Source organism: Anser anser, assembly GCF_964211835.1.
Source record: "Anser anser genome assembly, chromosome: 16".
Lineage (NCBI taxonomy): Eukaryota > Metazoa > Chordata > Aves > Anseriformes > Anatidae > Anser > Anser anser.
This window is the reverse complement of record NC_139737.1, coordinates 8,870,581-8,898,283: the sequence shown is the minus strand read 5'-3', so window position 1 is coordinate 8,898,283 and position 27,703 is coordinate 8,870,581. Positions and strand designations below refer to the sequence as shown.

The following is a 27,703-nucleotide window of genomic DNA, read 5'->3' as shown; positions in this document are numbered from 1 at the left end:
CTTGCCATCTCCCTGACACCCTCTTTCAAACCTGAACCACTGCGGGCTGCAGCTCTGCCACGAGAGGTGTAGAAACAGCAGGAGCCCATCATCCTCACACAGCTTTCAAGGAAAGGCAGCAAAGGAAGATGCCGCACTTGCCTCAGCAGCTTCTACCCCACCAAGCAGCACAGGGCTCACACTCTGCACCAGCACCAGGCTTCCACCGAGCAGCAAGGCAGTCCCCTGCACCCCAAACCCCCCCCAACTCTGGAGCTGGGTCTCCAGTGAGACCCCCAGTTCCCACCCATCCCAGAACCACAGACTAGCCCTCAGCTGCCCTGTGAGTTAAGAAATCATTTCCCATAACCAGCAACCACCTCCCAAACCATGCCCCACCACAGCAGCAAACACAGTCCCTACCTCAATCCCCAGAGGTGCTGGGGCCATCAGCCCCACCAGAGCCATCCCAGGAGCTGCTGTTACAGAGGGTGGGGAGCACCGGTCCTTAAATAATGGCAGCAGCTGCTGCAGCACCCCAGCTGGGGCCATGGACTAAATCCAGATGGGCCCCAGCTGTGTGATGCCCAGGGCCCGTCCCTGCAGGTGGCAGCACCCAGGTAGCGGCAGCCCCTGGCCCCGCAGGGGAAGGGGACCTGCTGTTTGGTCTGGCTGCGGTGCATGCTTGTAATTACAGTGATTTTATTCTGTGCCACTACCTGGACATCTCCAGAGGTAGGAGTGTCTTGTGTGAGTGTAGCTTTAAACACACTTGCTATCATGGGCTTGCAATATTACGCATTCTTGCACTAAGCTAAAGGTGGAAGTGGTGATCTGGGGTTCTCCCACAGCAATAAAGGACCTGGGGGACTTGCAGAACCTTTTTTTCCTACCTCCTTGAGGTGATTTCTAGACTGTAGCATTTTTAAACTGGCAGAGGAAAGGGCGGCAGGACCGTGGCTGCTGAGCACAGCAGGGACCCACCACTGCTCGCACCCTGTGCTCGTCCCAGCCCTGAGCACCAGTCCTGGCCATGGGGACACGGCCTCATCCCTGCCCCACAGCAGCTGTGCCCAGAGGCTGAGAGCCCCCAGGAGATGGCAGCAGCCCCTCGTGTTCGTGTCCTCTGGTGGGAGCACAGAAGGGAGAGCTCTGTGTGCTGTGACCACCACCCTGTAGGACCACAGTGGCACATGCACCAATGAAATTTCCATTCATTCCAGAGCACGGCTACTAAGGTGTAATTGAATCAAGTCAAACTCAAGTTTTGCACGAGTGAATTTATTTTAAAAATGCACAAGCTCAGGAATGCAATGAATAGGTAACAGAGACACAGAGAGCTCAGGAGCTCCTGGCGTGACAGGGTGGCCCGGGCCCGAGGTGGGCAGCGGTGGCATGGGGGTGCTGGTGCCCAGCTCTGCACAGGGCAGGTGGGGCTGGATGTGGCAGCTCCCTCCTAGAGGTGCACACACGGGTCTGAAGCTTCACCCTCTTTTCACTGGCTGCCCCGATATTTCTTTTTTTGTTTGCAGCTTTTTCAAACGTTGCACAACTTTCGGTCAGCTAGGTTTTTTTGCATAGCACGAGTAGGAAGCAAAGCCATGCTTTTTGGTGTGTTGGTCCCAGCACGGCCTTCCTGTTAGTCCTTGGCTCCTGCCCCAAACCACCTGCACCTGCCCCAAACCATGTGCACCTGCAGGCATCACGCACGTGCAAGGATTTCCCAGCACCGGGAAGGATGTGAGCACACCTCGAGATATCACAGACCCCTCTTGCACAGGCCCACTCCTGAAACAGGGAAACTGCTAAGGGAAAGTGGCTGCGTGGGAACGACCAAAGGACAAAAGCGAGTGCCACGACTCACGCTACCGTACACTAGTTAGAGCCATGCTGCGGGATCCGATAATGATAGCACACACAGAAAGCAGGGGCGGGCCCGCTCGTGCCCGTTGCTGCTGTGCTGTGAGCCTCTCAGCACACGGCTCTGAGCTTGTACCAGCCCCGGGGCTGGGATCAGCGCTCGCAGCTGGAGGAGAGCATGGCGAGGGCACCGCGCACAGCGGACGCTGCCCGTGGATGGGGCTACCTACGGAAAGCACGGCCTGCACTGGGACTTGGCCATAACACTGAGGTCAAAAAGCCTAGCTCCTATTTCTAATGGCTGGGTTCAGCAGTACCAAGTTTGCAGCTTGAATGCGATGGGTGTCTGCCCTCTGCTCCCCCGGGAGCGCACCCCTCTGCACACCTGCACTCCCTGGCAGCCAGCGGCTCTTTTGTGAAGTGCTCTGGGCCCTCGCAACGGAGGAGGTTGCTGCATCGCCGCTAAGAAAAGGCAGTGGTGTGGTGCGGCTCGGGGAGCGACCTCTAAACCAGCAATTTCTGTATCTGCAGGCAGGAGGGCGAGCCCAGCGTGCGGTGCCAGGCCTGGCGGCTGGAAGGCAGAGCCATGGCCAGCAGCAGTTTCCCGGCGTTTGTGCAGCGAATGGCTCGCTGTCCCCATTTTGCCCAACACGATTTAACGCTGCAGCTCTGGCAATGGGTTATAGAGTGTTCTTTTCATTGACCAGTGACCCCGTAAAGCTCCCCCACAAGTAACTGGCTAGCTGGTTGCAGGAGGGCAGCACGCCTGGGACAACACCTTTCCCTCCTCTGCTGCTGACTCTGCCCGTCACCGTGAGCACGTCCTTCCTTCGCTGCCTGTTGCAGCCCCTGTAAGGCAGCACCAGCACCCAGCACCCCAGCCAGGGGCACGTGCTGCAGCTCCGTGCGCGGGGCAGCCCACGGGGAGATTCTCCTGCGGCGGTGAATGGCTTTGCATCGCGCCCTTTCACAGCTTCTCGGTCCTTTTTGGCCCTGCCTCTTCCCTTGGGGGTGAACTGCCCACACGCTGCTCTCTGAATTACAACCACGGGCTGGCAGCTTGCCATTCCCCAGCCAGTGGTGCCGATGGTGTGCGAAGCCCTGGCTTCCCAGCGGCACCTCCAGCCCCAGCCCCATCTCCAGGGGTTGCTCAGCCACAGATTCGCCATTCCCTGCCTGGGGAGCACTACCTGGGACCGGTATTATTCACGCTGGGATTATTTGAACCCCAAATTCTTACCCTAAAGGCAAGCTCCCATTGAGATTAACCGGATGGTGGTAGGCTTGCATTGCAGCTGAGGGATGGGGTCACCCAGCCCGTGCAGAGAGCAGTCTCTGAGAGGTATATGAAGATATTTCCGAGCCCCGAGTGAGGTAGCTGAAGGGCGCTCCCCGCACCCTGGCAGGAGAGGACGTGGTCGGCTGCGGCTGCAGGAGCTGGGGCTGGGGGCACCTCACAACCCCCCAGCCCCCTCCTGCTGGGCCAGGCACAGTTTGTTAAGACAACCAAGTCCCTGCTTGGTCATCAGAGCACCAGGATGGAGAAACTAAGGCCCAGGGCCCAGAGAGCAAACAGCAGTAAAGCTGCAGCCTGGGGTTGCACCCTGGCCAGATTCCAGGCACTGGGGGGTCTGTTATTATTATCATATATATATTTTGCAAGTGCAAATGCTAGGCTCAAAGTCACGAGAGCCACACCAGAAGGGGAGGCAAGGTTGGTGTCACGTCATCTGCAGAACATGCTGGGGACCCGTCGGATACAGAGATGAGAGAAATGTCACGTTTGGGTTTTTCCACATTTGGGTTTTTCTTCCAACGAGGGGCTCGGGCGCAGCCGGGGCCGGGATGCCCGGGCACCGCTGGGCTCTGAGCTCTCAGAGGAGATCCTTCACGACCCCCGACGGCAGCACCTCCCCTGCCACGCTGGCAGCGCCCAGCCCTGACCTCCTCCGTGTCACCAGCACCATGACCTGCACGGCGCTCTTTAGCCCCGGCTGGCCAGCGGCCCCGTCGGCCAGGATGGCCAGGGGAGCAGGCGAGGGGCCGGGGCCCTGGGGCAGTTTGTAGCACCTGGGGTAGTTGCTGAAGCATTCAAAAGTGTCGCTGCAGCTCCTGCAGGCCCCGCGGTGGCGGCTGAAGCCCGGGGAGAAGCGGGTCCTGGTGTCTCCGGGAGGGAAGGGCTGGAGCGCGGTGCCCGGGCAGCCGCAGCAGAGGACGGCGCGGATGGCCTGGAGCAGCACGATGTCTTTGGAGAGGATCTTGTGGAAGTTGGGCTTGAAGAGCAGGTACACCAGCGGGTTGTAGAGCGTCGAGGACTTGGCAAAGACGGCCGACAGCACGAAGGCGAGCGCTGGCACCTGGCCGGCGCCTCCACAGACTGCCCACAGGGCGACGACGGCGTAAGGGGTCCAGGCAGCCAGGAAGCCCAAGCACACAGCGATGCTCAGCTGCAAGAGGAGGAGGTGGAGGTGCTGTGAGACTCCACATGCCTGAGCATGCCTGAGGTGCCGACCCTCCCCAAAACCCAGCCCAAGGCCGACCACAGCTGCTGTGTGCGATGGGACCCGAGCTGTTGGTCGCACCCCTGGAAAAGCTCCTTGGCTCTCTGGGGCTGTCGTGCTGCACAGCAGGGTGTCAGACGGCACAGCCCCAAGCCTGCACGTCCCAGCACGAACACACAAACCTGTGTTTCAGGCGGGTTACACCCCTGCCCACCTGGGAATGCAGGCATAGCCTCAGCCCCTCGTGGCACAGACCTGGCTGCGAACAGCCTCTGGGATCAGGCCAGCATCAGACTCCAGCAGCCTCTGGTAGCACCCAAAATCCCTTCTGTAACCTGTGCTGACCGACCAAAAGGCTCCAGACATGGGTCATGCTCAGACCCCCTCCTCTAAGGAGGCACAAACATTTCCTTCAGGGTCAGGCTTGCAAGCTTTTTTTTTTTTTTTTTTTAAAGGGTATCCACTTTTTTGACATATCCCTGGTAAATTATAGTATTAGCTCATAGTCTGGGGAACAATGACTCATGCAAGCTCCTTTTATGATCTTTTCCAATGTGATTTAAAAGGAAAACTCCTCCACCTGATGGCTTTAAACGAGGAGAAATCTGTTATTGTCCACGGATGCAAACACCAGGAGAACTCACGGGGAGCAGCAGAGCCCCACGGTGCTGCTGCAGCCCCTTCCACCCCGCAAGGACAGCGCGGTGCCAGCGCGGGACATCCAGCACGGGGCCATGCGGAGCAGCTGGTCGCTGCTGCGTGCAGCCAGTCCCACCAACAGCTCAGCCTGCTCTTCTCTTTCCTTCCTGCATCCGCGTTTGGGGCCCGGGGGGGGGACGGGCAGCAGCCACACGCGGGTTGTTTGTTGCACATCTAACGGGAAAATCATCGATGTGCCTGATCCTGGGGGTTCTGTTTGTGTCCCCGTGCTGGGTGGCAGCAGCAGCAGCCTCTCCTGTTTAGTGCTCCCGGTCACACACCAGGATTTGCGCGGTGCGTGCTGCTCCCTCCTGCTGTGGGGTGCAGGAGCACGGGGCTGCCTTTGCTGCCGTTTATAAAGCACAAGCTGATTCCAGCATTCAAGACAATGTGCTCAGGTGTTTGGGTCCCAGCTTTGGGAGCCCCCACCCTGCCCAGCAGCTCCGAGCGAGGCCCCCCCCGGCGCTGGGCTCCCCGCAGCACCCTACCTTCACCATGGGGCCGTGCACGCCGCCGGCTCTGCGCTGGGGGGACACGTGCTGCCGCACGGCTCGGCGGGACACCTGCACCGTCCACAGGATCAGCGAGTAGGAGGCGAGGATGAGGAGGCAGGGGAGAAGGTAGCAGAAGACGAAGAGGGCGAGGATGTAGAGCGTGGCCTCTCGGCTGGAGGCTTCCCAGGCGATGCAGCAGGCGGTCCCGTAGGGCTCGGGGCCGTAGCTGCCCCACTCGGCCAGGGGGGCCGTGGCGAAGAGCAGGGCGTACGCCCAGACACACAGCAGCAGCACGCCGGCGTGGGAGGGGGAGAACTTGTTACCTGCGGAGGGGCGTGCGAGAAGGGGGCGTCCCGAGGGGCAGGGAGGCGAGGGGGAGCAGGCATGGGGCTGCCACCTGCAGCCACCCGCACCCCTGGGCTCGGGGACAGGGGCAGAGGAGCGAGGAGGCGGGAGAACCGCGGGGGTCTCCCCCAAGCTGTGCAGTGAGTGCTGAGATGCCCCTCAGCATCGAGAGGCATCGCTGGAAGGTCGGGTGGCCGCTGGTGGCACGTGGAGGGGCGCTGCACCCACAGGCAGGACAAGGATGGGAGGGTGGCACAGCCTGCCCTGGGGCAGGGGGAGCTGGCTCCGGGGCTGCCCCAAAGAGCCCCAGGCACTGTCCTTCCAAGGGCTTCTCCCCTCCTACAGCCTGGAGGAGGCAACTCGGTTCCTTTTTGTCCCATCCCCCTTCAAACCTAAAACCCTCTGATCCCCTCAGAGCTCAGCGTAAAGTGCTAAATCTTCAGCCACCTGTAGGAATAATGTTTTCCTTTGAAACCAAGCAATTAAAAATACGTTGAGATTAGGCATTTCCTCACGATACACACGCGAGGGGAGATAAGCTCAACACGCCTCGGTGCCGAGCTCGGGAGCAGAACCTGCGCAGGGAAAGGGTGCTGGTACCTGGCTGCCTTCTAACGGCCCCCTTTAATCTTTATCTTTCCTTCCACCTTTTAGTGATCTCCTGAGACGTGCTGGCACATAACCAAGGTGACTCTGCTCCAGCATCGCCCCGAGGCAGTGGCAGGCGCCGGGCACACAGCACGTTGCAGCCGGCAGCAGCCCCCGGCCAGGAGCAGGTTCGGGGCAGGGACCAGGAGAGAGGGAGGGCAGGGTGCACCTTGGGTGCTGGTCTGCAAATCGCGCTATTTGATTTCATTTCCAATTTTATTTCTATCCTCGGTCTTTAATCCCAAGTTGATGCTGAAGACGCGTGGTAGGTGGAGGATTCGCAGCTGAAGTGAGGGAATGAAGAAGTGACTCCAAACAGGAGCTGTGAGCGGACAGGGGGGTTCTGGGTCCCCTCACTTCTCTCGGCTACCCTCTGCATTGCTTGTCCTGAGCCAAGGGCTGGGGCTGAGCTTAGAGCTGCACTCCCCTTAGCTCTGCAGAGGAGGTCCAGGTGAGAACAGGGCTGCAAAAGTGAGCTACAGCACCGCAAACCCAGCCCTCCTGCATTAATTGTTTCAGTGAGTTAAACGCATCTGCTTATGGCTCTACCACCAGGGACAAGGGGAAGCGGCATTTCCTTGCACTGACAGAGCTTGTGATGTGGAGACTTCCGTGTGGCTTCCCAGATGCTGCACTTTGCTCTGCTCCAAGCCCACATCTGTCCGAAGCCCCACGACCTGCCTCGCACTGCCTGCACACCCCCTGTGATGCAGCGGCTGGGACTTTTCTCCATGGGAAGGACAGACCCTTGGTACCTTTTGGGGTGTTGCACTGGAGCCCTGCCATGAAGCAGGCTTTGGGTGCAGGGACTGCCGGATGCATGCAGAGGGAGCAGGGTGCTGGGGCTCTGAACCTCCCCGCAGACGGAGGGGTTAACACTCAAGTGATAAAAGCCCCTGGAGACCCAGCGTATCGACAGGTTGCCCTGGGGCAGAGCTTTCCCAGGAGAGGTGGATCTGAGCGATAAGAGGAGGCAGAAAAAGGGTTCCGGTAACCGAGAGGGGTGTGGGCACAGCTGGTGCATCCAGCACCTACCGTATGCCGGGTAGCAGACCTTCAGGCAGCACACCGCGCTGAGCACCGTCAGGCTGGTGAGGCTGCACAGCCCAAACAGCACCCCGCAGAAGGCGTAGATGGTGCACATCGCCTGGTTGAACAGCCACCTGCAAGGGAAGGCCTCCAGCTATGCCCAGCCCTTCCCCTGGGCCTGGGGCAGCTGCGTGACATCCCCAAAAACACACGTGCACCACCTCACCCCTAGTTTGGTCCCCAAATGTCCTCACCACAGGGGCTGGGAGCACAAGCAGTGTCCACACCGTGTGGGATGAGGACCAGCAAAGCAGCCTGGTGTGGGACGAACACCTGGGGAGCTGCGGCACCCCGCTGCCGCCCAGCAGCCTTCCTGGGGTCCCAGACTGAGCCCTGGCAATCCCCGTTTCAGACAAGGTTTGGAAACCCCTCCCGGCTCCATCAGCCAGCGCAGAGCCACGTCCACGAGCTACCTGTGTGCGAAGAAGGATGGGGTGGCCAAGGGGAAGAGCGTCACAGTCATGCTCAGGTCGCTGACGGCCAGGTTGACGATGAAGAACTCGGCGGGCTTCAGCGTGGACCGCTTGCGGTAGGCCACCAGCAGGAGCAGCGAGTTCCCCGAGAGAGACACGAGGCCTGCAAAAGGGGCAGGCAAACGGTGCCGCGCGTGCGGGGCAAGGGGCGTCCCCTCCCCGGCACCGCGGGGCAGGAGGTGGCCCTGGGTCCCAGGGGAGTGGGCACAGGCAGGCAGCCGGGCATCTTCGTCTTCCCCAGCCTGCCTGCCTGTTCGTCCCAGGGGACAAACCTCCAGAGGCAGGGCAGGAGCCGGGACCTCCTGGAGGGGTTTGGAAGCAAACCCCGGAGATATCCACCACGGGGGGAGAGGGCTCTGGGCTTCCCCTCCGGAGCAGGATGAGGAGGGGAGCTCGTGGGACCTGCAGAGCTCTGTGAGCACATCTGGAGCTGCTTTCCATCGAATTTGATCCTTTCCCCTTCCTGAGATCCTGCAGAGGCAATGATGGTGCAGGACCTGGCCAGATTTAGGCCTTCCAGCTGGAAGGAGCGGGGGGCACTTCCTTCCAGCTAGACAAATAACGGGAGCTTTGTGTCATCGCTCTTCTGATGTGAGGCCAAGGACCCAGGCCCACTCGCCTTATTAATTTCTTCCTGGCAGTGTCACTAGTGTGGGTCTGCGCTGTCCAGTATCACGGTAACAAAATAAACAAGAAGAAAGGCATTGCAAAGATCAAGGAAAATCCAGACTAAATAAAAGAAGCTCTTTGTTTGCTATTAATGTGGTTAAAACAACAGTGGCAATTAATTTTTCATAACAAGGGCTTTCTCTCCCTCTTTTTTTTTTTTTATACTGTGTAATGGTGCTTTCATTGAGAAGAATTTCTGTCTCCTCTGAAGGGGAATCTTTGCTGCTCTCGGGTAGGACTGGAGTTTCTCCCTAATGGATTCGGCTGTAAATTAAATATTGTGGTTACAGCCGGCTTCCAAAGCTGCTGAGCGGCCAACACCAAAGTTCCTTTCTGAAACAGGACCTGGCCAAATCCCAGGCTTTGGAGTCCCAGGAGGGAAGCGAGATGCCCTTGTTCCCAGCCTCACGAGGCGTTTTTCCCCGCAGAGCTGCTCTTGTTCCCTGCTCGCGCCTGCACTGAGCACAGCTGGCCAGATTTACTCCAGGGAGCATTAGCACGTGGGGCACCGCTGGTGCCCCAGTGGCTCCAGGAGCATCCCATGGGCTCCCCGTGCCCGCAGCGTGGGTGACCCGACCCAGCCCATGCGGGGTGTCCTCAGGGCTCGCAGGCTCTGCCGCCTGCCCCACGTGCTGGGGCTGCCCGGCGAGGGGTGGCGGCTTTGCCCCCTGCGGGCTGCGATGCCTGGCCGTGGGGGGCACGGACAGCATGGGCACCAGGGGACAGGGGTCCTGGGGACCTTTCTGCCCCTTGTTGGCGGAACTGAAAACTGATGTCACGCCACCCTCTGTTGGTCCTGGGCAACAGGCATGGGGGTGGGCACAAACGGGTGCTCCCCGATCACCCCTGGGTGGTAGCCCAGGCCGGGAAGCACCAGAGCTGCACGTCCTGAAAGGTACCGGAATGTCGTGGTTGGTGGAAGAGACCAAAAATTGCCCTGTGGGAACCACAGCCAGCATGGAAAAGTACTGACTGACAGTCAGTCACCTCGCGGTCCTGTAAATAGCGGTCCTAAGCAAAGAGCCCCTCGAGCTCTCCAGCGATCGCAGCGGGCTGCGGCCTCAGTCTCCCTGAGGGGCCTCTCAGGGTGACCCCTCAAGGACCACGGCTCGCCCATGGGCGAACACCAACGAGGGAGAAGGGTGAGCAATTCACCAGAACAGGGAAAATCTCGTAAGTGCACCTGAGTTTAGAAACCCCATAATACCCTGCAGGGTGTCTCACGTGCATTCTTGAATCTTGAACGATGTCGCTGTTCTGATTGTAGTAAAGTCCACTGAATTGTTATGTCAAACTGGCTGATGATTAAGTATTGCTAATCATACAACCTGATCTTGTGATTTACTTTAAGAGTGTAAAATAAATCCTAAAGGGAAGTCGGGTAAAAACCTATTTGTGACACCCCTGCGCTGCCGGCAACAGGGGGAGAGGTGCAACAGGCTGCCTTTCCTTACCGAAGACTAAGTAGAGTGTGCCGAAAATCAGGTCTTCTCTCTCCGACAGGGTGGAGGTGAACACGGAGGCGTTGGACGCATTTCCCATCTGCAAAGCAAGGTACAGGCGGGGGTGAGAGCGTTTTGGGGAGCTCGGCAGCACCCAGCACCCCGGGGTGCCCCGGGGCTGGCTGCTGGAGGCTGCTGCGATGCTGGGCACCGCACCGAGACAACTGGGGGGCAGGCAACAAGATCGGGCTGCTAATCCCACTTGATTACTGTTTCTTTAATTACAGATTATACCGATAATCTGTATTATAATTATAACCCGAGCCCCACTGCTAGCAGCTCAGAACTTGAAGGTGAACAAATGTAATACCAAAAAAAAAGGAAGCAAAAAGCCAGTCCCTTTCTTGGGGTGCCTGACCGAATCCCGGCGGTTTATCAGCCTAATTGCTTTCCCTGCTATTTCGTGCAGCTGAGCCAAAGGCTCCCGAGCGCTCAGGAAGTTAACAGGGGGGAGTGGAGCGGAGCAGCAGATGCGTTTCAACTTATTCACTCCCTTCACTGATAACAAATAAATGGAAAAGTATTTCCTTCAGGTGGAGGAAAAAGGAGGGGGGAGAGAAAATAAGGATGTAATTATGTGTTTCGATAGCTGTTAGCTTGCTGTCTGGGATGTTTAAGGCACGCGTTAGGCCTGCCTCTCCCCCCGAGGCTGGGTGAGAACCGAGGACGCTGCCCTGCCGGGAGACCGCGGGTCTGGGAGAGGGAGGCAGCTGGGGCCAGCCCGGGCTCGGCTTCGTGCTGACAAGTGGCAGTGCCCACGGGACACTCATTCCTGCCCCGTATCCTGGCGTGCTGGAGCAGGGAGCTGGTCTGGCCTCGTGGGAAGGGGATGAACAAAGGTCATACACCCAGCGCAGCTCCCCGGTTAATGTCCCGGCACAGCTCAGGGACCACACGTGGATGGTGCTTGCGAAGGTGCTGCCCCTTCACTGGGGGTTGGTGCCTGGGGGTTTGCATCCTGAGAGCAGGGCGGGGGAAATAGGGCTGGGAGAGGAGAGCGCTGTTGGCCCAGGCTCCGAAAGCACCCCGCTGGAGGAAGAAAAGAGGGAGGTGCCACGCTGCAGCCAGCGGGGACAAACGGCACGGTAGACCCAGACGGAGGCTACCCCAAACTGGAAGAGGGGCTTCAAGCACGAGTCCCTGCAGCCCCAGGTCCCACTTGGGCTGCAGCACAAGGGCACAGGCAGCACCATCCCTCCCTGCCTTACCTGCCGCAGCTCCATCCAGCCACAATCCTACTTGGGAGCTACGTTCCCAGGAGATGGAGCATTTCTTTCCATCGGTACCACTGCCGTGGAGCTCACATGTAACTACAATTGTTACCTGCACCCAGGTAGAAGTGCCCACCCCACATCCCAGGCTGCATTCAGACAGATGGAGGTAATTACCTGAAGTAACGAGTAAATTAGCATGGAGTGTAAATGTTGTAAATTTTAGGGCACTAATTGGTGTTAAACTGCCAGGAGATCCTGCCAGTAGTTCCTTGCTCTGTGTATTACTGCCCTGCGCTGCCAAATGCCAACAGACCATGGCTCCTCTGGCCTGCTTCATGGTTTTGGGGGGCCAGGGGGGCACACAGCCCACGGGATGTGTACAGCTCACGTGGGCTCACTGAGGGGCAGCAGGTGGGACCATCTCAGGCCTCTGGTGCTGAGCAATCAAACATTTTTATGACTGGATCTCTCCTGCTGGACCAGTGCCTACATGCTCTACAGGATGCTGGATAATTCAGTCAATGGGAGCTGCAAACGTCCTCGGTGGTTCTCAGTCTGCTCGGATGAACTCCCAGCCTCTCCGGGTGGTTCCTGCTCCCCCAGTGAGCAGAGACATTGGGAAGCCAGGAGCTGGTCTGTGCAAAACTGTCCTGGTGAGGGTGTGCTGCGCAGGGAGCTGTGGGGCCCTGCAGGCAGAAGGAGCAACAGCAGGCTGGATTTGGGCTCGCTCTCTCGTGTAGACGTGGCCAAAGCCCTCGTGCTGCTGGCAGACTCCCACACCCTTGAGACGTGCTTTGCCCAGGTTACTGGATTGACAGCTCGATGCAAACGTGATTTTAAATTAAGCTCCTCTTACATCAGCCTGCTAAGCTCTGAGAGGCTCTCAGGAGGCTGTGTGGCACGCTTGTCTCCTTCCTCGGCTCACTTATTGGATTTGGGTGATGAGAAGGAGATACTGCCCTACTTCAAACGCTCCATCCTCCTGCCTGGCTCTGGAAGGCTGCCCCATGGTGCTGGACGGACATTGTGAAGACAAGCGTGCACAGCCAGGAGGTCTGACCACTTCTCTTTGGGTTTCCCAATGCAAAACTGCTTCCTGCCACAACCTTTCACTTTGGTGAAATAACAGCCACACCTGGGATCTTTCCAATCTTCCTCTGTGTGCAGCAAAGCATTCAGGTAACAGCAGCGTGTGCTGTATGGAGGAACGAGACCCTGGCTCTCACCTGCCAGCTCGGACGAGGCTGCTGGCCCGTGGGGTTGGAGGCCCAAGCACCCGTCGGTGCGACTGCGCAGGCAGACGTCAGCCACGCTGACAACAAAGGGTTCAGGCAGGGCGACGTCCCAGCTGACGTTAAGGTGGGAAGCTGCACGCCGGTCCTCAGCCGGAGCTGGATACCCAGGGAGGCAGTTCCTTACCTGGTCTTTTTACACTTGCACCCCACTAAAGGCACCGCTGAGTACTTCAGCTTGCTCAGCTCCTAACCTGCTCCTCGGATTCAACCCGAGGGGTTAGGCTGAAGGCGACCGTCCCCTCCTGTGTCCTCAGCCCCAGGACCCTGCGGCTTCAGCGTGCTCCCTCTGCACGGGCAGCCTGCAGGAAAACCTGCCTGAACGCTGCTCTCCCGGGGGTTACACTGCAGGGCATGCCAGGCTGGGCATCGAGAAGGCACTGCTTGCTTTTGGGGAGGCAACAAAACCACCCGGGGGGAGCACAGGGGCCTCGGCGGGGAGATGCTTGCTGTGTCTCCTTGCAGAGCTCAACCATCGCTGGGTTCCTGGCAGCAGGACCCCGAGGTGAGCCCCCTGCATGCACTCCGTGTGCTTTCACACCCAGCATTCAGGCCGAATCCCTCCCTTTATCGCCTGCTCAGTGCAGACTTAGGCTCTCCCTGGAGATTTTCACTGGCATTCCTGATTTGCTGGGCACAGGTGCTGGAAACCCCTTGCAGGAAAATTGCAAACATTTCCCAACCTTTCTTCACCTGCTTGGTGCAAGACTTGTCCCTGGCCTCAACTCCTTGCTGTATGGTGCCGTGACTCATAAAGGATACCAAAATCAGTGGGGCTTGTGCTCAGGTTTTGTTTAAAACCTTGTGAGTCATTTTATCTTAGGAAAAAGCAGCAATGGCAAATCTGGGCTTCAGTGGAAGACAGCTGGCGGCAAGAAAGGCAAGGAGAGGATCTAAGATTTAAACTGAAGGGAGCAGGTGGAATTAACAGGATGCTGCAGAAATTGTTAAAAACGCAGAAAAATCTGAGTGCTCTGAGCCCTCACCCCCCTTACAAGCCCTCCCTCCTCAGCAGCTCCTCGTCCATCCCTCCTCGTTCTTGCAGTGCTGGTTTGCCAGTTCCTGATGTTTCGGTCTCTGCAATTAAAGCTTTTTATGTCCAGAAGGACAATCAGAAAAGTTCTCCGACAAGGCTTCTCCATCACAAGGAAGTAGAAAAGACTGGCGCCCAGCTTCTCCCTTTTTCAGGCCACTTCCTAAGAGGTTTGTGAGGAAATGGGAATTGCTCCTCATCTACACACGCAGGAGCAAGCAGGACAGGGAGAGAACATCCCCCTGCCACGTGTTGGTAATTGCCAGGGAGAAAAAGCTGCTTCAGAGTATTTAATATCACAGCTAACAGAAATCCAGTCTCAAAGTGCTTTCTGTGATGAATGTCCTACAGAGCCCACCTCTCCCTTCCTTGCATGCCAAAGCGTTTTAATTGCTGCTAAGGTTAAATTTATTAGAAAACCACCAGGTTATTGGACCCGCACCGTGAATGTGGAAAGGGAAGGAAGGAGGAGGCCTTGCTACATATTCCTCACCTTTCACATTTCACTTCAGAATTTCTTGAAGTGACTGTTACTTTCCCCTTAACTGTAAACACACAGAAAACGGACAGAGCTCCTGGTCACATTTTGGACGTGCCCGCTGAGACGGGAGCCTTTGGGATAACTGCACACCGTGCTGGGGGTGGGTGCCCCCCTGTCTGGGGCACGGGGTTACAGCACGTGTTCACACCAGTGCCTTCAGCGCCGCCGGTTGTTCCCACCGTCCCTGTAGGCACCCCGTACCGGCCCCAGGCTGCCGAGGGGCACCTGGGAACGGGGCCAGGAATGACCCCCCTGGAGCAGAGCTGGTGCGGGGGGAGGGAGTGCAGTGGAGGGGGTCGCGGAGGTGCTGGGTGCTGGTGGTCCCCTTGCCCGGGGGGGGACACACGAGGACTTAACGGCTGTGGTGAAAGGGGCCGGCTGGGCTCATCTCCCCGTCTGCACCCTGGACGCTCAGCGCTTCACAGCGCTCACTCCCTTGCCCTCCTGTGCACTTTAGAGAATAAAGAGTGCCCGTGGTACGGGGACGCGTGATTTATGCCTCCCTGTTCCAGACTGAGTGGCTCTGGCCATGAGAATGATATCCTTTATTAACCTAATTGCAAACAACCTTTATTTGGGGCCGAGCAAGTCACTCCTGAAACTCTCATAATGCACAGTTCTCCTCTAGGCCATACTTCATGCTTCCCCAGCAGCCTGTGGGAGCAGACACGCTGAACACAGCGCATGCACACCGCCTGCCTGCGACCCTTCAGCAAAGCGTACATCAGGAATGCGGGGAGGAAGGAGGGCCTGTGGTCACACAGCTGCACCGCTGACGAGACAGGGCAAGGCCCAGCACAGTCTGGAAGGAATTGTTCCTGCTCCTCACACGTGTGGCAAAGGCAGGAGAGAACTGGCAAAGCCTGCAGGACTTCATTTCCTTCAGAGCCCTGGCAGGTCTCCATCCCGCGGTACAGCAGGGAGCTGCGGGTGTCCCGTGAGAACAGGCTGGTAAAAAGTAAATAAAATCCAGGGGAGATGAACTTCTGTTTCTGGTATATGACTTGGGACAGGCTTTATTTTTTATGGTTGTACTTGAGCTATTTGCAAAACACACGTCGCTTGTTGTAATGCAGAAAATGATCAAACAGCATCTCTTGTACTGGTAGTACTGACAGACGTGCTGATGTCATTGACACGGGGACTACAAATCAGTTTTACAGAAATAAATTGTCATTTTGTGTCTGAAAGTAAATCACCAGCCAGCCCCTGTACACTTACCTTAGCTATGTGCAGTGCACGCACAAGTGGCGCTAGGGCCAGCACAAAAGCTACTGCACAAATCTCAGACTTCCCCATGCTGTTTCATTTGGGGCTTGTAACGCCTTTCCTCCGCAGATGAAGGTGGTGGTGGTGCACTGTCTGAGCCCACGTGTGCGGGACGCTGGCACCCGGCCCTAGTTGCTGCTTACCTGTGCCTTTACCCTTCTGAAGCAAGACAGTGTGCGACCTGCCCCCCTGCCGACGTTACAATCCTGTGCTGGCCCAGCTTGCCTGCTGGCAGCCTGCACAGAGCCGTCCCTTGCTCTGCCCTCCCTCAGGTGAGCGTGTGACAGAGGGCAGCTTGCAGAGCCGCTGCCTGCGCTGTCACGGTTAGCGGGGAGAATCACAAGCTGCACAGCCATCAGCGCACGGACTAAACACTTTCACGCTCATTTCTGACAGAAACAGCTGCTGGAGGTTTGTTACAGCTCAAAGAGGTTCAAGAAAACAAGACTCTGCTCAATCAAGACTACATCTTTACCTCCTCCGGGAGGGCCTTCAGTCGAGAGTGTCTCTTCGTGGGCTCCCCAGCAGGCACGACGCAGCCCTTTAAAATCAAACTGCCTGGCCACGTAGTCTTTGAGCATACAAAGCTGTTGCTGAATTTGATTTAAGCTCCATTGCTCAGGCTCTGTTCTAAGAAGAGACAGACTGTGAAAGCTCCTTTCCCCTCAATTTAATCAGACTTCAAAATGAGGTGAAGTTCTCCAAACAGCTGCTGCCGCAGGTACCTTAGCAGGAAGCCCTCATATTCTGCATCCAGACCCTATTCTTGTGTTCAGAGGAAGAACCGAGCCTAAGCCTACATCCCAGGTCCACATCGGGTATCTGGGCACACGGGAGGACTCTGACACGGCTGGGCTCTCCTGAGCACATGCACTCCTGCTGTCTGCCTGAAAAACCCTACAGTGTATTTTGTGTGATTGTTGGTTTCGCCCTTTCCCTCTCCAGCCTTCAACAGTTGCTTTTTTTCAGCCAACGTGCCACAAGTCAGAGCCTTTCTTGGAGAGGAGGAGGAAACCTGATGAGCCTGAAACCTCAGCTGACCTCCAGCCTCTTTCAATAGTGAGTGGCAGGAATCGATCAGTGCCATTCCTAGCGCAGGGGAAGCTCAGACGCCGCTCCCTGCCTAGCAAATACAGCGCATAAAAACTCACAGAAAAGCAAAAAAGCACAGCTGAGTGACTGCTCATATCTGAAAGACAGACTGCAAAGATTTTACAGGAAAGGCAGCCCTCGGCCCCCCCCCCCCAAACCGCTTCGTAGATCGCAAAGTTGACCTGTGCCCGGGCTGCCCTTCCCCTGGGTCACACACAAACCAGCCCGCTTTCTGCCTCCCTCCGCTAGCCATCCAGGGCTTCTGCTAGCCCACTGAGAGGGGCAGCCCCACGCCCCCCCGGGGGCTCTCAGAAAGCTGTGTCACTTACACACCCCCAAGCCCCCGAGGCTGCCGGACCCCATCCGATGGGGACCGCGACCCCCGCCCCGAACCCAGGGCAGGGGGTGCTGGGGGGGCTCCGTGTCCTGCCGGGGGGTGCTGGGGGCAGCGGGACCCCCTGTCCCGGGGGGGGGGCGGGTTCCGTGCCCGCGGCTCAGCACCGGGGCTGCGGACAGCTCCTTCCCGAGCCGCCCCGAGCCGCCCTGCCCAGCTCCCACCCCGCAGGGCTGGGACCCCCCCAGCCCCATCCCCTCCTCCCCATCCAGGCACCCCCACCGGCTGGCCCCGGAGCTGCTTTCAGAGGGAAACTGAGGCACGGGGAGCGCAGCTCAACCCCCCCACCCCCACCCCCCGTGGGCTCGGCATGCCCAGCCTCCCCCTTTTCCCCCCCAGCCCCAGCAGGGACCGTCCCCCCGGTGCCCGGCGGTGCCCTCACCTCTCCCCGCGGGTCCAGCCCGGCCCCATGCTGCGCCTCGAGGTGCTCCAAGGACATCCTCGGAGCGACAGGGGAGGAGGTGGGGAGCGCTGCGCCGAGCCCCTTGCCGGTCGGAGCTGGGGTTTGTTTTCCACCTGAACCACTCGACCTGTCTCTGCTCGGCAGAAGACGAGTCACGGCCGTCACTTAGCCGCACGCTTTGTTCATTCTCTCCACATCAAGAGCTTCCCCTTGGCTGCCAGGGATAAATGGGAACGGTTTCAAAAAGCCTACTGCTCATTGTTAGAGCTCCAAGTGTCGTCAGGGCTGCCGGTCAGCTTGGAGCTGGTGCCTAAACTCGCTGCAGAAAGGAACCCCAAAGCTGGAGAAATGCACAGCATTGCCATATGTGCTCTACTTGCTTTGGCAAGAGCCTTCATGAGAAACATCTATGGACCGAACAGCTATGTAAACAGATATGTACTGAGATTAATATAAACTAAAACTTATTTGTTGTTTGTGTTCCAGACACGCAAAGGCCTCGGCCAAGTCTGAGGCCCCATCACGCAGACTGCTCTGCGTGGCCACGGTTAACCCAAGGAGCCTGACATCCCCAGGGGACGTGCCTCACCTTCCCGCTCTTACCCGGGATGGACCCGAGGCACAGGACTCAGTCAAAAGCTCAGACACAGGCAGAAGCACTTCCCACTCCATGCTGTGTGCGGGGACTGCAAACGTTACTAAACTTTGTGGGTCGGTCTCCAGAGTTGCACTACTCTTTTAGCTCAGTTTCCTTGGGAAACAGACCTACATCTCGCTCTGTCTTTTCTCAGCAGCGCCTCTCCTTCCCCAAACATTTCATTCCATCAGCCGTTCTCACCCAGATTTGGAAGAGAGACTGAAATCTCTGACATAATTTAGTTCCTGCTGGTCTTGTGCAGGGGGGAAGGCCCAGAAGTTGCTTGGAAGAGGGATGAGGGCTCAGCTGAGATGCCACACAGCAAGCAGCCGATCCAGCAGCACCCACAGACCCTCCTGGCTCCCTGCCTCCCTTCTTGTCTGGAAGAGATTCCTCAGAGAGATGGGGGTTACAGAGCTGATGAGACAAAATGAGACCTGCAGGAAACTGGACTTTGATTCTGGCTGTACACAGAACAGGTTTGTTTTTTTTGTTTGTTTTTTTGTAAAACTGAAGCATGTGGTGAGCTGTGCTCAAACCCAGCCCCAGCACACTGTTTCAAAGCTCTTTTTGTGCAGCAACAGTCAAGGCACAGAGCAAGTCTTGAGTACTTTTGATCTGGGATTTAACCGACAGGTTGATTCCTAGAAATCAAGATTGACTAAAAGCCTGTTATTTGCCGCGAATCCTAGAGACTTCAGTATAACCATTGTTATCTCAAGCATCCAATTTTGGTTTTTAAGCTCCCTCTTCCTCTTCTCCCCTGGAAAAAGAAAAGGGAAAAGGAAAAGCAAAGAGAAAGGGAAAAGAAGAATATTTGAGCTATCAGCCCTCCAAAGGAACAGGAGCCCAACTGACAGAAAGTTACCAGAGATGCTGGAAGCATTACAAAGCCAACAGGAGACGAGCTATGTCAAACCTACACAGTGTCACCTGTCCCAGAACTGATATCCTTGGCTGCCAACAAGGAGCGTTTGAAGTGGAGAGGACTGGCCAGGCAGGTCACAGCCTGCGATTAGGCACATAGTTCGGAGTCCCGTTCCCCTCTCAACACCCACATTAATCATAGAGCTGGAACTGTAATCCTGTTTCATTTTTCTCTGTCTCTCCTTCTCTGTCCCATTTGGCACAGACTAAGGCTAAAGAGAAGGGTTTTTTAGTACTCTTCTGTCATATCCCAAAGAGAACTACCTTGTGTTGAGTCTTGAGGCTGTAGGTACTCAAGCCTTAGTTTTGCTCCTAATCCATCGGAGCCCATTTGCACCAGCTGAGAAGGCTTTGCACAGCTGATCCCACTAATTTAGGGTCTTGGTTCCAGCTACACTTCAAAAAGAGACCAGGGTTTAACTCACTAAATGCCTGCTTAATCCCCCCCCTTCTATGAAGAGCAAACAGCTTTCCTGCTGGAAGATACTTCCTCTACGTTCTTTTGTAAGCCTGTGCTAATCAAAACAAACAACCCTCTTCGAGTAATTAAACATTTATGCTTTTAAGCATACGAACACAGAATGCAGCATAATTGTAGAAAGCTCAGGGCAATGAGAGTGAGCACAGGGCTCACTGCTGAGCCAGACAGAGGTTGCAGGGCAGGCAGGATCTCTTCTGTAACACCATCGGCCTCCAGACCGAGCAGCAAGCACTGCTAATTTCACTTTTCAAACAAATAATCCTTGTGAGTCCTTTTCCTTGTAAAGAACTTGAAAAGGGAAACAAACAACAGATATCAAATTACCACGGCTCTTCAAAATCTGCACTCACCTTCAGCCAAGGAAGACTGGTGGAGGAAGAAAACACCTATGCACTTGAACACCCAGGTGTGTGCACGTACCACATTTTCCTGCCCAGAGGAAGCCAATAAGCTGTGTTGCAGCCAACATACAACATGGCTCACCTCCTAAAGCTTTCAGCCAGCTCTGTCTGAGTGACAAAGTTTATGAAAGTTGCCTTGTGCTGCAGCTGCACCACTGAAACGTTATACTGACTGCTGCTTGCTCAGGCAGCCTCCTCTGGGCAGGCTGCTGCTCCCCGCATGCACCCGGCTCTCCTGCTCCCCAGCTGGCACAGCGAGGACATGGGTATCACCTTTGCACCACGTAAAGAAGTGCTGGTGCAGCCCAGCTGTTCCCATCAGAGGTTTCAGAGTGCTGTGTCCTTGCCCCCCTCAGCTTCGCATTTCTGAAGTCCAGATGGGAAGCAACCTGAAGCTCATATCCCTCTTTTAACTGCCAGCTCACCACCAGATACAGGACCCTTCCCTGGGAGCACCGCATCAGAATGCTGGCTGCACAACACTGATAGTGTTGGAGATAAGAAGATAAGACTTCAGGAACCACCAGTCTGTCTGCGGTCGGACTTCTTTCATTGTGGTTTCATCCCTATGTTGAAAGACACTGACTGCAAGAATTTGTAAGCATACCAGGGTGTTTAGTCATTTAAACTATATAATTCTGCACCTCATTTGTATGTGCAAATACTGCAACCTTTTCCATGCAAACTGTGACTATTGACACACAAATATTCATTATGGAGATGTGTGTTTACAGCTAATTTACTTGTGTAATCACCATATGCAGAAAACAGACACGCAGCCATGCCTCCCTTCCACATATCAACCCTGACTCTCAGCACTGCCCTAGTGGCAGTCCCTGACTGGGAACTCGTACCTGTACCGCAGCATGTGCTTCGCCACAGTGAGCTGGGGAAGCTGTTTTTAAGGAGCCAAGGACAAGAGGATACACAGCCAGTGCTGTCAGGTGCTCAGTCCTCTGTGTGTTTCTCCCATCTCTGGCCATTATTTGCATTGATGGTGTTCACATTTATTGAAAAAAACATTCCTTGGGGTATCGAAGGGACATGGCAGAGCATCTATTTTCAGAGACAAAGGAGCTGGGATTCTGCCACCCAGCAAAAGATACCAAGCCAGCTGCTCGGATCTGCAAGGACATTGAAAGATAAGATGACAAACATTGACTGGGGATAGGGAATATGCTGGGGAAACAGTGGAGGTTTCCCAGTGCCAGCAGACTCAAATGGTTTAAGGGAAAAAAGGAAAAGAAAAAGAATAAAGAATCGGATTGGTGTGGTGGAGGGTTAATTCCTTTCTTGCTCTGCCTGGAACAGGTGTCTGAGAAACCATCCAGCTTCAGAATCATTAGAAGAAAATTCCAGTGCAATATATAAGATATTCTAATTGTTATATCTAATTATGAGGAAGAGTAAATCACCATGAAAATACTATCTGTCAAACAGAGCACAAACATCTAACTGACAATCAAACCGGGAGCTGCCATCCATCTTCCCAGACTGCTGCTGTGTGTAAAAAGACACTGTTTGTACACAGGAAGTACAAAAGTGCTTCTGGAGTTATTGCAAGGTGCTATTAATATGATAAATATTTAAATGGTTACATAAAGTTGGTCCAAAATCCAGACTTCACTAAGCATGTATTCTCAAACTGAAGAATGGAAGGACTCTGCACTATCAGACTGGATTTTGCTAAGCGGTCGCACAGAGATGTTTGTAACAGTGCTTTGTGAAACATCTGGTATTAAATTAAATAAGAATTTTTAATAAACCATTAATTTCCTCAGCAACACAAAAGTCCGTCCCACCTGCATGACCACAGACAGGTCTAACTAAACCAGCATCCCTAAGACGACAGCACAAACTGTGCACCTTGCCCCTAAAGCTCAAATTTCTATCCCCTTCCTCACAGCTTGCTCTTTGTCCATCAAAAGCCACGGACAAATGGTAAAATGGAGTAAAATGGAGTTGTCGTGACTATACAGGGCCAGAACACAGCCCCCTGTTGCAGTGCAGGAGGCACCCACTTGTAGGGCGCTGCTAGGCCTCAGGCCCCGTGCTGGCCCCGCAGGGACACCGCCCGCACCCACTCCTCACTTGGTGGCTTCCCCCCAGGCCAGCTGCACCTGCGTGCTATTTTAAGTACGAAACACAGAATAATTCTTGAAAATTTGGAAATAGACTCAGTGGGGAATTCAGCAGAGGCTCAAGATAGCCCTTGGGAGAGTGCGAGCACCCATCGTTTGGCGGCGGAGAGCCCAGCCTGCAACCCATGACATGTCGGGCTGGCAGCTGGTGGCTGGGTTGACCACAGCCAGGCAGGATCCTTTATGGGCCGTGCTGCTCAGAGAACGAATTAAGCAGCCCATCCAGTCCGTGATGGTTGCTTTGATGGCCAAGGCTGGGATTTTGGCTTCTGCCTTTTGAACAGAAAGCTCTGTGGAAGTGCTACACGCATCCGCAAGCTGCTTCAGCTATATAAAAATGCTATTAGGCTTCTCCGTGTTACTGATCCATCTCTGAAGCACCAAGTGCCAGGTTCATTGCACAGACCTCCTACACTGCCAAACTGTTACTGGTTCTTCCCATGTATTTATCTATCCTGTTTTTAAGAAGCAAAGGGGTGACCGAGTTCAGATTTCCATTTAGGATTTTTACAGCACTGTGGCTGGGAAGCAATTTGTGAATTTATTTGGATTTCAGTGCTTTGGTGGTACAAATGTTTTATTCCATAATTCGGTGAGGTTATCCAGTACTCCTCTGTGAGTGCTTGTCATTGTTCAGGCACTGGCTGGCTAAGAAGCAGGAAGGACTGTATGTCGTTGCAGTCAATCATTAGACCGAAATTATCTTGAAATCCACAGACTTCCAGGGACTACAGAATTTTTTGAGTCCTGTTACTGATTAATAATGGCATTTAATTCATCCCTAATAATCTCCTTGGCCCCAGAGCTGGGTGCTGAGGGTTTATTGCTCTGGCAGATGTAGCAGCCTGCAGGGTCACTGCAGCCCCCACCAACCACCCGGCACAGACCACCTCTGTACCTTGCTGGGGGGGCTGCAGTCATGCCTCCATGTACTTGTTTCTGTGGCATTGGTCTCTGGAAGAATAACCCAGCAGTTATCCCCCAAAATGGAAGCATTGCCTTTGCATGGATCAGCTATCCATTGGAGGTGTCCAACACTCGATGCCTCTGCTTGCTTCACCTCTCCTTATTTAAGAGCAACATGTGCATCCAGGAATGTCAGAAACTGAGGGATTGAGCAGCAAATCAAATAAGGTGTTGAGCAGCAAAATCGTTCCCCTTCAGCATAAAATTGAGTTACACGTTAACATCTTTTAATGCACTGAGCACTGATGTGATGTCGGGAGTCGATAACAGTGTGTAAGCACCATTTGCACGTACCCCAGCAGCAGGGGCACATCTAAGTACTCAGTGAAACATTCCATTTTCATTCCAATGACTTTTAGGTGCCAAGTCTTACAGAAAACTCTCAAATGAGAAGCCACTCACCACAAAGCCAAGAGAGAAGAACTTCTACCACACTCGAACCATCCCACCGCAAGGTTGGGTGTTTCAGCTAACAAGTTTACAACCAAGCGTGAGGCTCTGCCCTGGAGGGGCCGACACACAGGAGCGTGCTGCTTTCGGCAGTCTCCATTGCAGCGACGTTCAAGCCTGGCAGACGTGCTGAGCAGGCAGCTGTGGATGATTTTGCCTTCAAGCACTGCAGCTAGATTTTCCAGAGATTTTGATCAATGCCCTTGGTAACTCAGACCAGCCCCTGGCACACTCAGGTGTTACCTGGACCACAGGGGACGAAGCCCAGTGCCGCTGTGCTGGCAGCAGAGAGAGATGCAGCAGATTTGCTCCCAGCATTGGGACTCTGCTTCCTTGGTCACCTCTAGTTGCTTCAGCTTCTCTCCCAGGAGAAAGAGGGTGTTCTGAGACAAAGTTTAAATTGGCAAAACGTGTTGGGTTCGCTGCCTGGGGAGCTGTTCTGAATATTTAATTTTTATTTATCATAGCCTACACAGAAAATCAGTCAGTAACGTGCAAATTAAAATTGCACCGTTAGAGGAGCCTGCAAGAGAAGCGACGTTTAGCTTTTTCATTAGCTAACAGTGACAGATACAGGCTGGGAGCATGTTCCACAGCATGAACATGGAGCCCAGCTGCAACCTAGGGGGCAGCGAAGCCTGGAAGACCCTCAGTTGTTTGCAGGCAAATGGCAGAGCTGTCCTCAGAAACACGGATCAATGACAACACGTGTGCAGAGATTTGGAAGCACGTTGCTCAACCTCATACAAAGAGGATGGAAATACTTTTCTCTCTTGTACATCCAGTTTGCAGCGGGACAGGGAAAGGAGTGCTCGGAGGCGTCATCCTGCAGCCGCCCGCCTGTGGGGCAGGAGCCTGGGACAGGGCGAATGTGCCGGAGCTGGCAGCACGGAGAGGCCACTGCAGCACCTCCCAGGAGGTGGAAATTCAACCTCTGTGCGAAAGGGGAGACAGCTGCAAATCTGAGGGCGACCAGAAATAGCACAGCCTCTCGGAAATGTCTCACGGCCAGGACACGGGCGGTCACGAGGAGCACGAGCCAGCCTGTTGCGCTGCCCAGGCCGAATGCTACACGTCTTGCATCACCAGGGAGCTGAAAGCAGCCTCGTCCTGCAGCCGGGTGAAAAATTAGCCAGTGGGTGTATTCATGGGACAAGGCAGCACGGAGACAATTGTGAGGAAACTATCTCAACGTTTGCCTGGATTAATGACTCAGAGAACTGTCCAAACAGCTGTGTCTGATACCGAGGATATCTGCGAGCAGCAAAAGGCTCAGTACCAGATGCAAACACTATCTCCAGCTCGCAGGCCAGCACTGGCGGCTGCAAGAAGGGGAGTTCCCTAAGAGACAGCTCTATTTTGAGCATGAGGAACAGCCACGGGTGGGGCAGAAGGGCTTCGATGTGCAGATAGGCACGCTTACCTGTGCTGCCAATAATGTACACAGCACAACACTGCGCAGCATCACAACCAAAGGGCGAACCTTGCAAAATGTCTCTGCTAACGACTCACTTTTGCCCTTGTTTCATGTTCTTTGTACGCAGCCATCAGCACAACTCTCCTCACCGTCACCCAAATCTGTTTGAGCTAATGGGGAGAAGCTTTAGGTGGCAGCAGACGAAATAGCGATTCTTGGGAGGACTTGCTCCTTTGTCAGCACATCATATGTGCAAAAAGGCCACGTGAGACTAAATATACCACTCTAAATAATCACTTACCTACTCACATACTGTTCCTGAGGTGCAAACAAACAAAGTAAATGCCCTCATTGACCAAACATGAAGAAAACAGCTGGCAATGGGCTAGTGAGATAGCCAGTGGGAGAGGGTGGCTTTAGACCACCCGAAGTCCCAGCTCCTGGGTGTCTCTTCCAGTCTCTGGATGAATTGCATCCTTAAAGCAGCCTGTCTCAAAGGGCAGTAAGAAGTCATTTGCTTTTTGAGGGACAGAAGCCCACAGAGATTAGACCAGCTGAAGCCAAGGTGGAGTTCTCATTTATGAAGCTACACAAACATAAAATCATTGCCTTGACATTGATTTCCCTCATAATTCCAGAGCTACAAGTTGCACTCCAATTCCCTCTAACATTTGCCACCTTCACAGAACTATTAGACAAACGCTTTTTCCAGCATTCTTCGTCCTGTATTGGGAACTCTTTTTCCTTGACAGAGACCTCTCTCCCAGCTGCTTTCTGTATTGTCCTGCCCATTGTACAGCAAGCTACAGATCTCATCAAACACAAGCACAGGAACAGGAGGTCTGTGAACTCCAAGCTCTGCTACTAAATTGTTTTGTAACTTCAGGCAAGCGACTGAAAGTCTGTCTTGTTACCTCCAGTGTGCAGCAGTGATAGTGCTTCTTTTCCAGCTCACGGGGTGATAGGAAGCTTTGCCGGCCATTACTCAGATGAAGAGTTAGATCAGTACAAGTCCTCACTGTGCTTCCTTGTCCTAGAGATAAAACCTTTAATTGTCAGAGGTGGCCGTTAGCCCCTTGTGCAAACCCTGCAATTAAACCCATTTACTGGTAAGTACCCAAAAACATGGGTAACAGCAACAGGACTTGCCTGCAGAGTGCTCCAGGAACATGAAACCCTAAAGCCACCAGCACAGGGACATTTCACTCAGGTCTGCCACTGGTAATTTTAAAGAAGTGGCAAGCAAGTGGCAGGCAGAAAGTTTTAGCTTTGTTATTTGGCTAGAGCAGGGATGCCGCAAAACAGCTACAGTACGTCATACTATTGAAATGAACCTGGAAGGATGCACTTCCAGTTTCAGTGCTCTCACCTTTGTTAAATCGTCATCTCACTGGGCCCGTTTCCCTGCCTGCAAATGGCATTAATAGTATTTATTATGCAGGCAGTGTGGCACAGGAGTCCGCTTGTTACCTGTCCGTGCACGGCTCTGAAATCTTCACACAATGAGCTTCTCAGCATGCCAGTCACACTTTTCCCTTGGTATCTCCCAGGCACGCTGTGTACCTGCTGATCCCACCCATCAGTGCTGTGCCTGGTGTCCTGCAGCTGCCTGTGTCACCGCTGCCTGCGTGCCCCTCCTCGCAGCACCGTCACAAGGGGGGGGGAGAGTCCTGCGACATCGGGTAGAAGTCAGCCAGCACGGCTAAATCTTGTCAGAGCAATCTCATTCCTCCTGTTGCTTTGCGTCCTCGTCTCTCATTACTGTCACTGCAACCTCACCGAGACGCGCCGAGGTCGGGCTCGCTGCCCTGTCACCTCCCCAGCCCGCCCGCGCTGAACGGGCAGCTCGGCAGCTCTGCGAGTGGGTTACGGATGGATTCGGTGGGTAACATCGTGTAAGAAACAACGCTAGGTGATGGCATTTATTTAAGATAGATCCGTGCTATGAGCTGCACACGCTGTTGCCCAACTTCCCACCATCTGCACAGCAAGCTTTTAGCTTTATGTTAAATAGACGTTAATCCCTGCTTGTATACTTAGCTGGAGGCATGCGATAACACATATGTTGCTCTTGAGATGCATTTGCCCCCCTCACAAATTGTGCTTGTGCCTGTAATGGAAATATATATTAAAATATGCTTCTGTTCTTGTATTCGGCTCTTTGGTGCCACCCACAACTCCTGGTGCCTGCGTGTTCTGGCTTCTCACATCCCACTTGGCCGCTGTGCTTCGAATGCTGCCTGCTACTTAATGTGCAGCTGCCCAGGGTTTAACCCCCAGCTTCCAAGCCCCTCTCCCCAGATCAGCCCCACTCAGCCCCCCAGCACGGGCAGGATGCCACGGTGTCCCCAGTGCACGGGGGGCTGGATCCTACCCACTGCCAACCCCGCCAGGGGAAGCAGCCGGTGCAGTAACCAGGGGGCTCCCTCCCTGCCCGCTTTCCCTGGCCTCGAAGAGCTCATCTCACCCCTGCCACTGAGGTTCTCAGCAGTTAAACGTCAGTGGAGAGGCTGAGGTAGAGGGGAGCGGCGCAGACACGTGTGGAGGAGCGTGCTGAAGGTCCTGGAGGAGACTCTGACACGGAGCCAAGGGTCAGCACGTGCCTTGGGGCGACCTTCCTAGGATCAGATAGCAGCCTGGAAAGCAAAGGGCACAAACTCGCAGCTAAGCAGGCAGTGCTCAGAGCAGCTCAGGACCCAAGATACACGCGCCCAGGAGGCTGCAGCTAGCCCAGTCACAATGGGGATAGCTGACAGCCTTTAAACGTAACTGAGGAAACTCCTCCA

The 27,703-nt window shown here is 54.9% G+C and overlaps 1 protein-coding gene across 1 annotated transcript; it reads right to left on the bottom strand.

Annotated features, from left to right (window-relative positions):
- Positions 1-580: 580 nt before the first annotated feature.
- LOC310882641 (opsin-5-like) lies at positions 581-18,086 on the bottom strand. The gene is made up of 6 exons (XM_083801645.1): positions 17,477-18,086; positions 10,212-10,299; positions 8,029-8,191; positions 7,562-7,689; positions 5,528-5,856; positions 581-4,286 (listed from the first exon to the last, which is right to left on the bottom strand). Exons 1-6 carry the CDS (start codon positions 17,531-17,533, stop codon positions 3,714-3,716), a joined length of 1,338 nt encoding a protein of 445 aa, XP_083657771.1. The 5' UTR covers positions 17,534-18,086; the 3' UTR covers positions 581-3,713.
- Between the last annotated feature and the right edge of the window lie 9,617 nt (positions 18,087-27,703).